At 36.8% G+C, this 11,276-nt stretch overlaps 1 protein-coding gene across 1 annotated transcript; it reads left to right on the forward strand.

Moving 5' to 3' along the window:
- The first annotated feature begins 9,808 nt into the window (after window positions 1–9,808).
- On the forward strand, window positions 9,809–11,040 carry LOC111889729 (polyphenol oxidase, chloroplastic-like). Its single transcript, XM_023885885.3, has one exon. The coding sequence runs from the start codon at window positions 9,841–9,843 to the stop codon at window positions 10,750–10,752; it is 912 nt and encodes a 303-aa protein (XP_023741653.1). The 5' UTR covers window positions 9,809–9,840; the 3' UTR covers window positions 10,753–11,040.
- The last annotated feature ends 236 nt before the right edge of the window (window positions 11,041–11,276 follow it).

Genomic DNA, 11,276 nt, shown 5'->3' on the forward strand with positions numbered 1-11,276 from the left:
GTTATTTTTGACAGGTTCTCATTGCTACAACATCTACCGACGGAAAATGCAGAGTATTCTCGACTTTTATTAAAGGGGTTGATGCAGGGTATTAGGCTTCATCTTTTCCTACATTTCACATCTTTACTTTTACCACAACATTCTCAATGACATATGTGATGATGGTTGGCAGTAAACTAAGGGAATCTGGAAGTGGATCCTCATTAGATGCAAAATTTGGAGAGGTTTGGCTTTATTATATTTTTGAATTAACCTAGAGTTTGTGCTATGAAATCATGGAGAAAAAAATCAAGTGAATGACCCTAATTAACCTAGAGGAATACATATATGCTACCACATAACCCTAATTGTATTTGCCTTGTATTCGTGCACTTTCTAATTGATACTTATAACATATGTCAATAAAAATGCTATCCTCTTTTTCCTTAAGAGAAATAAGTTTATTTATTGTTATGTTTGAGTAGCTAATTGTTCAGCTTGATCTCTCATTTTGCTGGGCCTTTGGTGTCAAATGATCCCTAAGTGGTAATAGCTTAGCTTACGTAGGTGAGGGAATTTATTCTATTGCTTCATATTCAAGTTAAGTTGCTATAAGTTTGTAATTGGTTTGTGGATTCTGATGGAATCCAGCGGAATTGGAATTAGAGATTCCATTCCATGGCATGTTTAGTTGCCAAATGACGGGATTCAATTCCATTGGGGTGGGTGGAATCATTAAGCTCTTAAGTTGCTATAAGTTTGTAATTGGTTTTCCGTTAAAATATTTTATTCAGTTTATTGTTGCAACTTGAAATATCTAAATTGATTTTCATTAATTACTTTTACATTTTAATATTCATATATCTTAACTTCCTTCACATGCTTCTCTGCAGATGGCTATGCCTGGCATATCTACACAAATATATATCCTAATTAACTTGAATTGTCTTGTTAGATGGTAATTATACATATTAATGTATTACGTATGTGATCTATATATATATCATTATCTTTCCTTGACACAAATAAAGTAATGAAGAGTGCATATAGAAGTGTCATGTTCTAATTGAGGCTTATTATATATCTTGCATTTGCAGCGGAGGGTTGATTAATTTTTTTTGTGTAATAGTGAGAGGCTAGAGCATGGGGTGCTTTTTTTAGCTGGCCACCACCAGCCTCTGCCGCCTCCCTTGTAATAAAGTTTTCTAATTTCTACCGATGATGATGGTATGTAAATTAATTGCAGGGTAAAAGGAAGGAATTCCCACACGAGGAGTTAAATAAGAGTGAGGAACACATGTCTATTCATGAAGCCTGGTAATTGTAAGGTTATAATAACTTCAAGTATCAACCACTTATGAACTATGAACTGTAAGTGTTACTGAAATTTAATAAAGTGTCTCTCTCACACACACAAACAAAAAAGGGCCATTTTTTTATTTTTGAGACTTTTTTTGCAGACAAAAATGACCCTGTGTGCCTAATATTAGAGCCAAGCTGTTAGTCCTTCAAATCATAAGTGAAGCAATTCCATCCAACTACTCGTACCCTTATTCTCTTCTATATCAATTAGAGTCCATTCTTGAATCGGATCCTTATATGTAAGTTTTACATGCACTACTACTATACAAAATCCAATGTCCAAAAGTACACCAATATTTTTGAGTTGTTAGGCTTTATTTGACACCCATACTTGTTTGGTTGATTTACATAAAGAAAGAACTTACTTGTTCCATGGTTATTCTTTAGAGGTGACAATTTTGAGCTTCATCTTGCAGCTTGCCTCATGGAAGCCGTTGGAGAGTTTCAATAACAATAAAGAGGAGATAAACCAGGTCCAGATTTGCATTATCTGTTTTTCTTTTATCTGAGTTTCAATTACTTCTAAAGGTTGTTGATTGTGGACAACAACCAATTTTGTGACATGGAGGATTTTTTTGACATGATATCTGAAACAAGGTCTCCCTTAATAGCAATGTAGTATTAGGTTATATAGTTAGGGAAAACCTCTTAATGACAATGTACAATCAGATCCTCATAATACCAATGTATTACAATTTTTTGTAATGATGTTATTGAATGAAATTAATTGTTTTGCTATATATTTGTTTCCACATTTTTGTATTATGCGTAAATGAGTATCGTAAAGACGCGTCGTAAATGCATATCGTAAATGGTTGTTGAAGTTTATGACATGCAAATGTGTGTCATCTTCATTTATGACAGGAGCTTTAATGATACGCACTGCGTGTCCTAAATGTGCGTCGTAAGGTTACGACACGCAAATGCATGTCGTCTTCCTTTATGACAGGGCCTTCCTTGATACGCATTGCGTGTCGTAAATGAGCGTCGTAAATGCACGTCGTAAATGCACGTCGTAAATGCGCGTCGTCTATAGCGTGTCGCCTCTCGTTATGACAGGGCCTTCCTTGACACACATTTGCGCGTCGTCTGAGCGTTTTACGACACGCATTGCACGTCGTAAAAGGTTGTTTTTCTAGTAGTGACCAATAATCGTCGAAACTTTTGATAGAGACCGGCATCACGTCTATTGGGAAAGAAAAGTTATTCAAGGTAAAGGTGCATCCTATGTATATATCGTTAGTGTATTCGGATTTCCCATTGGCCATTTCTATTGTGAAGGTTTCATTTAGTGGTTGGGAGTTTTGTTTTAGTAGGTGTTCGAAATTATGGCTCACGAAGCTCTTCTCGGCACCACTATCAAATAGAGTGCATGCATAAGTATTGTTGAGAAGAAACATACCTGTGACCACCGCAGGGTCTACCACAAATTCTTCGTGACCAATTGCCAATATCCTTCCAACTCTATCGAAATTTCCAGCTTTCATACAATCTCTTTTGAAATGTCCAACCTCCCCGCATCCATAACACGCTTGACCTACTCTAGTGGCAAGTACTTAGTTAATCGGTTGGGGTAGTGATTTACATAATCGGGCAGTATGCCCTTTCCCGTTGCATTTTCGACACTGCATTTTTCAGCAATTTCCGTTGTGGTGGAAATTACACTTGTTACATTTAGGGAGATTACCAGCCTAATGCTTAGCTGGTTTGGGGTTACTAGGAACAGCAGCAGGTACACTAGCAGCATGGACTGCCACTAGCTGTTGCTTTTTCGAGGGTTCTTGAGAAGATTCGCCCTTCCTTTTATTCCAGGCTTTCTTCTTCTTGTTTTTTTGTTATTTTTACTATTTTTGTTTCCCTTGGGTTGTTCTGGAGCAGCAACCACAAAGTTTTGATGTGCTCCATGGTCAATAAGCGACTGTGCCAACTCTGTGGCACTGTCAAAGGTAACAGGCTTGGAAGCAATAATACTTCCCTGAATATGAGGAGACAGCCCCCAGATGTACCTTTCAATCTTTTTGCTCTCCAGAGCAACCATTTCTGGACATAGAATCGCTAAGTCACAAAACCTATTAGTGTAGGTTGTTATGTCTGAACCAATCATAGTAAGACCCCAAAGCTCTTGCTCAAGCTTCTGAATTTCACCCCGTGGGCAATGCTCCTACATCATCATTGTCTTCAAGTTCTCCCAACTTATTGAGTTAGCCACTACTAAGGTCAGTGACTTAACATGGTCGTTCCATAATGTTAGGGTTCTATCAGCAAAGGTACAGGCAGCGAATTTAAACATGCTACCTTCCGGGCAGGAGTAGATCTCGAAGACTGCCTCTGTTTTCTCAATCCATTGTCTTAACACCATAACTCCTCCAGTCCGTTAAAGGTCCTGGTTTGGCGTTTGAAAAGTCCTTGTAGGTACACTCCCAATGGTTCCCGTGACTCTCACCCTGATTGGAGGGGTGTGTGTCACTCCCTGATCCACTTGCGTCAGTGGTGTTTATATGAGACATAGCAGCTGCGACAGTTGCAGTAACCACTGTTTGAAACATGACAGCATCAAATTGAGGAGGTGATGGCGGAGGTGGTATTGGCGCTTCATTAACATTGACACGCCATGGGTTTCTCCATGGAGGCATCTTTCACTTTAAGAATTAAAAGATGAAGAGACAGTTAGATATCAAAAATGAACATGAATTTCATATCTCAGAACTAAACACTTAGTTCAATATGAATCTTGTAAGGAATTGGAAATAGAAGTCTACTACAAGTACAACTTGCAACAAGATAATATGAATTTGAGTGGTTATTTTTTGAGAGATTATGAAAATGCATGTCGATTATATTGGCATATTAAGTACATAGAGTTTGGAAAATTTAACCTTAAAGCAAGTCTACAATATGCCACAATACGGGGAAGACATCGACATCAAACTGACCTACTGAAAATGAAATTTTTGCGGTCATATTGAAAAACATGAAAAATAATGCTAGAACATATCTGTAGACTTAAAATATAACCAAAAGAGTAAGTAATGAACGAGTAGAGTATGATCTACTTCCTATTAGTTCTGGCCCTGGATTTGGCTAACAGGCGTTCTATTTTGTACATACGTCTGTCTTGTGATATTTGTCGTTCTTGCAGTTCTCTAACTTCGGCTTGGGATGCCGCCAGTTCTCTCAGCAAGAAAATAGTACGACCCCTTGTCGCATTATGACTTTTTCTAGGTTGCGAATGTGAACAGTGTTGATTCCAGTAGCAGCATCAACCTGCATCACTCGGTCGATAGCGGCTCTTCCCTGTCCGTCGTTATGTGCCACACGACGAACTAACACTGGGAGGGCTCTGTCTATTGAGCCTCTTGTGTCTAGATTGTAGAAACTTCGGTCTCCTTGATAAGGATGGTTCTGACCCTGATCGTTACCCAACCTGTCTAAGTTTATCGCCTACAGAGGCGTCAGACCTTGCAAGTTTTGTCGTGGATTGGGATTCTAGGCAACTGGTGGTGGATTATAGGCTTCTGATTCTGAATCAGTATCTTCAGGAAAATTTTCTGCAAAATCATCATCTAAGGGAATTTCAGGATTCTCTTATGGCTCTTTATTGAGCCATCCTTCATTCCCTAATTAGGGAAGTACGGGTCTCCTGGTGGATGGAATCCAGCCATTGTTATCTAAGTGAGAATAGGTATATAAGAAATATCTAATATAATTAGTAACGATAAATTGCAAATACAAGTTTCTACGAGAGAAAATTACAGTTAACAGATAATGAATTCTGTTTGGAATAACTGCTACTGAGTCCTTCTATAAGTACATAGTGTATACTAATTATATACAACTTGGGTCGAATACACCTTCGAATAAATGATCCTACTCCAAATCCACATCCAAACAAGGAAAAGGAAATCAAGCTTAGACCACTTATTCTGAGCCTATACAACCTTCATTATATATAACCATGATGTATGCACTTAGTACTTATAGAACTATCAGCAAGAGTCCTTTGTTTTCATGTAGTTTGTTCTTAGTATATAGTGCCTAAAATACCCCTATAGTATTTTAAATTATATGTTATGTTCTAGAGTTCTCCTTTATATGTATAGTTGGTATGTTTTAGACATGTCGCAACACTACCATCACTCCCAAACACGTGTTGGTCGTATCTCAAACCAATATAGTTGATTAGGCTATATTGATCCCATATATGATTACATAACTGCCTAGGTTTGATTGTAGTGTCCAACATTCAAATACTTTTGAGTTGTTATGATTGTGATATTGTTCTTGTATGTATGAGTGTTAGTATACTTCTTGTAATAATACTTAAATCTCAAAAGTATACTTTTAGTCAGAGCTCTTAGCCCTAATGTATTTATAGTTTGTATATCTTTTATGAATTGATATACCGAGTTCACTATAAACAATGCTCTGATACCAATATGCCATACCCCCAAACCAGACGGCGGAAATGCCCGGGGGTGGATGACTTCATTTGTAGTATCACAACACATGCTTTATAGTAATCAAAGTACAAACAACCATTGCATTAATAAGTGTAAGTTTTTACATGTGTTCAATCATTGTATCTTGACACCAAAATAGTTATAGCAAAAGACAGAAAACATGACTCAAAACAGCTCCGTCTTCTCAAAAGCTTGGAGAGTACCTGTCTACTGATTTCCTGAGAATACAAGTAATTTGAAAAGAGAGTATCAACATAAAGTTGAGTGAGTGCATAATTATTATGTTTGAAAGTATGTTTTCTGTCCTTTGAATATGTAAACCGTTCTAGAAAATCCTATATTTTCTGCTATATATGAAGAGTAGTTTTAATCTCATAAAACCGTTCTGTTTGTAAACCAATGTTCTGCATTTTTATTCCTTTGTAAAACCTGTAAAATTAAGTGTGCCTGGTTCCACTAGCTGTTATTGTAAATTGTAATGTAATACTGTAAATTGTATCTTGTAAACTAGTACTTTGAAAATGTACTCATGTTTAGTTAATTATACACTAACATATTGTTAATATCTTTTTAATGAGTTATTATAACCATAGTATGACTAGATGGCCTGAACCAAATGATTTGAATGCGTCAAAACTGTTGATAACAATTGTCACTCATAGACGTGTATGCCCGACTGTAACTAGCAGCCCGAGTGCGGGGTTGTCAATCCCAATATATATCTATACATACTTGTTTCAATCCCCAACTGGAGATTCTGGTTATAATAACAGGACTTAAACTATGTTGTTTAAATGAATAAACAACCTAAACATTGTCTCATAAAAAGAATATAGACGTTACGTGTATAATAGTAATGAAACCCCAATCATTCTGAAATAAATGATTGATAGTATGTTCCTCGTTTAGTATACTTGGAATGTATTTGTAAGTTGTACACCCTTGTTTAGTTTTGAATCAAACCCTACTTCTTGTAAAGTACTGTACTTTAGTATACTTGACTCGTGAGTTAGTGTTCTTGAATCATAAATTATACCTATTATAATTTATATGTATTTCTGTATTGATACTAACTGTTCATGAATGCAACCCCTTGCTCGACATTTTACAAAGGGTATTGAAACTGAATGAAATAACTTTTATATTTATATACATATACAAACATATAACTAAAATTTAAATGACATTTAGACAAATAACCAATACCCTAAGCCCACATCCAAACAAGGAAAAGGAAATAGAGTTAGTTATCAGTCCTGAGCCCTTTAAATCTTATATATATGATTTTTGGGAACAATATAAGTTTATAAAATATTTTAAAAAGTTTAACATTTCGAAATACTTTTGGTGCCTTGATGTCATTTTAACACAATTTGAAACCATTTGATTTGAAGATGTTTGAAATCCATTTTGTAAAATATTTTGAAACCATTTGTTGGTAACAGAAAATCCTTGTGTTAGACTTGTATCCCCCCCCCCCCTTAAAACTGTAAAAATTATGAAAATACGGGGGTATGAACTCACCTTTTAAAGGGAGATTCTATTGATGATTTGATATAGGACGTTTATTTCCGCAAGTGCAATCCCGTAGCAAAAGAAGTCCTATATAGCAATTTGTATAGTATATATGCAACCAATTAGCTAATATAATCATAAGAATGATTGGAAATTGAACTAATTTGTAAGTATAACTTACAAATAAGAGTGTTAGAAGCTAAATGGAGGCTAAATGGGTTCACGACCAGGAGGGTTCACGGCCCATGAGGTGTTCACGACCATGATGGTGTTCACTGCCCAGTGTTCTTGATGAATGAAGAACACCTGAAGATCCTAAGCAGGTTTCTAAGAAGATTCAAAGGTTTTCATATAGGTGTTCTTCGTGTTCTTCGCATGTTCTTCGCGAAAACTAGTGAAATTAACGGATTTCAGCCTAGTATATGAAGATTGAAAGATGTTCTTGAAGTGATAACAAGATCAAGAAATGATACTTGTTAGATTTTATGAAGAACTAGTGATTATCGCGAAATATGATGAGAAAGGATGAGTTTAGCATGTTCTTGAGGAGAGAGGATGATCTTGGCTGATGATACTTGAGAGAGAAATCCTTGGACTCACGGCCAGAAATGAAAGAATGAGAAAAATCATCCAATTATATATATATATATATATATATATATATATATATATATATATATATATATGTAGGGAGGAGTTCACGACCGAGGGGTTCACAAACGAAGGCGGTTTGCAAGGGTTCACAGCCTGCAAAGGGTTCACGGTCGTGAACCGTTTTGCGGTCCGAGCTGGTTTGTGGCCAAATGTTGTCACGGTCCAAAGGCAATGAATAGTTCACGGCTGCAAGGTCTCGGTCCAAAGGGAAAGAAAGATGAAAAATGATGCGAATGTTCTCGGATTCAATTAATTCCCTTCTTAAACACCTAATATTCTTTGGGTTTTAATATGCAAAGGTTAATATTCTAACCTTAATAAAAATCCAAACAATAAAGAGGACTTTAATTGACCCAAGTTTGACTTTGATTGACTAGGGTTGACTTTACAAGTAGAAAATAACGGGATGTTAGATAGAATGAGTATTAGTAAATAAGTTGCCATTTTTGTAAACATCTACTTTTGGTACACTTGTCTTTTGGTAACAAGCTTCCAGTTCCTGTCCATAATGTTTGGTAGAATTGGAAGTTTGGTTCTAATTCGTTTACATGGTATGGTAAGGGTTTGTAGGAAGCTTTTTAAAGTACATTCCCCTTTTGGGTTGTTAACTGACATTAACATTTCAGAAGCTTTGTAAACTACATGGTACGATTGTTAACTTATCAATATATGTGCCAAGATCGCTACAATTGTTGTTACCTTCCTTTTTTGGTTAGTTTGTTAAGTAGGCTGCAATTAAATTTTCAAGATTTTGTATTTTTTTTTATACATATGTATGTGTTAAAGGCAGAAAACATTAGAACGGTTTGCCTGAGAAAGAGAGACCGAGAGAGAGAAAGAAGTTTTGGTAGGAATAGAAATGCAGAAAACCGAAGCAAGCAAGCAAGACCGAAGCAAGCAAGGAGGAAGGCAGAAAACATCAGCAGAAAACCGTGATTGATAACAACAAACAAGAGAAGACCGAAGACCGAAGGACGTAAACGAGACCGGTGGTTTGCCTGAGAAAGAGAGACCGAGAGAGAGAATGAAGTTTTGGTAGGAATAGTTTGGATCAATGGGGGAGAATCAGGGGCGGATTTAGGGGGGTTCTGGGGTGGCACAGGCAACCCCTAAATTTTCCGGCCGCAGTGGAAAAATTTTCGAAATTTTTTAAAATTTTTATTTTTTCTACTATCGTGCAACCCCTAATATAAAATCCTGCGTCCGCCCCGAAGAATGTTGGTGTTAATCCAAACTGAGTCAAAATTACCTGATTATCTTAGGGGTAGTTTAGTCTTTTTGTGTTTGATTTAGTAAAAGCCCATGAACGGCAGTAGCTTGATTAGTGGGTAGAAGTTTCATTTTGTAGGATAGTTTGGCTATTTATTACTGTTATGAATTACAAGATATTAGAAGTTCTTTTGAAAGTAATATTCTTAGTGTCAACAGAAATTGTTGTTTTGATCGGAAATTGTTGTTTTGATCGGTTTTTGAGAGTGTGTGATTCTGGATCTGAAGATGCTGAATGTTGGATTCATTTCAAAAGAAGTGATACAAAAGTTACACAAAGTGCCGGACCTCACGTGAGCTTAATAGATAACTGTTTAAATAATATTCACTGATAAATTAGTACGAAACTAGTATTTGAATACACGAGGCCATTGGGATTTTATCATATCGACGGTGGTTGATACCGCTAGTAACACTTGGCACAAAATGAGGGTTATAGTGATTAAATTTATTTGTTTTGGGTTACGTGTTTCTGTTTTGGAAGTGGCAGCAAGCAAGCTGGAATAAAATAGTAACTAAAAGGTGGAATGTGAGGGATAAACACAGGAAAAAAAACCGTTATATTTATCACTTGCGATCAAGAGCATTAAGCCCATCCACAATGATGGCTTCTTTTAACTTGTACACCGTTCCCGCCGCCACTACGGCCACCACCAACATAATCAAAACTAACTACTACCAACTTAAGACTCAAGCAAAGCAAACCCATCGCTTGAAAGCGTCATGCAACGCAATCCCGGATAAAAACAATGATAAAGCACTTGAAACTTCACTTCAAATGATAAACATTGACCGGAGAAACATAATACTCCGCCTCGGTGGTCTCTTTGTGGCCAGCAACATGACCTCGGTTCCTTTGGCCTACGCTAATGCAATTGCAGCTCGGTCTAATCACTCGGTTTGTGCTGCTTCGCCTTTAGGCATACAGAATCTTGGAACCCCCGTAAAGGAACCCATGGAGAATAGGGAAGATGTAGACACGAATAAGCTCGGATACGAATACAAATGGTCCGAAATCCCATGGGGAAGGAGTCAACCGACTGAATATGGCAAGGATTCAAAATTTGTAGATAAGTCTATAGGAATAGAGAAGAAGGTGGGGGAGGTGGAATTTCCAGTGAAGTTAAACAAGACAGTTAAGGTACTCGTGAAGAGGCCGGCTGTTAATAGGACCAAGGAGGACAAACAGAAAGCGAATGAGATTTTGTTGGTAAATGGAGTGAGATTCGATGGTGAGAAGTACGTCAAGTTCGATGTCTTTGTCAACGACATAGACAATGGAACCGAGACCACCCCGGCTGACAGTGAGTTTGCTGGTAGTTTCGCACAGCTTCCGCATGGCAAAACCGACAGGATGATGATGATGAGCGGAGTTAGGTTTGGGTTAACGGAGCTTTTGGAGGACATAAAAGCTGAAGATGATGAATATGTTTTGGTGAAATTGGTGCCTAGGACTGGGTGTGATGACGTTACAGTTTCCGAGATCAAGATTGAACTGGTTCCTGTTGTTTGAACAATTTTCATTGTTGAATATGTTTTTTTAATTAGATTTGCATGCACAGGTAGGTTCTGATTAATAAATAGGATTCTAAGAGTTCTCTTAACCAAATAAAATGAATGCTCACTACAAGAAAATGCCTTTTTAGTGACCAATTTTAGTGACAACCAAAAATTTGGTCACTAACCACATCATTAGTCACCATATTATAAGGCTAAAGGGAGTCGAGGTGTTAAGGGAAGTATCAAAGAAATGCTAAAGATGTTATACCACTACCTACCTTATGCTAAGGAAGGTGCTAAGAAAGGAGTGTTATGTGTGTGGCGAGAAGAGAGGGGAGAGAGAAAATATGAAGGTGTGTTGTGATTGGTTAATTTGTATTTCTTTATATATTTTAATTTTTTTCTTCAAAATTAAACCTATTAAATTGTCACACTTCCACTCCCTACGTTTTTTATGCAAAACTTGCTAAACCTATGTGTCATAAAAAAAAAAAAACTAAAAAATCTAATGTTGCAACATACCAAAAGTGTTACCAC

The sequence above is a fragment of the Lactuca sativa genome, chromosome 9, assembly GCF_002870075.4.
Source record: "Lactuca sativa cultivar Salinas chromosome 9, Lsat_Salinas_v11, whole genome shotgun sequence".
Lineage (NCBI taxonomy): Eukaryota > Viridiplantae > Streptophyta > Magnoliopsida > Asterales > Asteraceae > Lactuca > Lactuca sativa.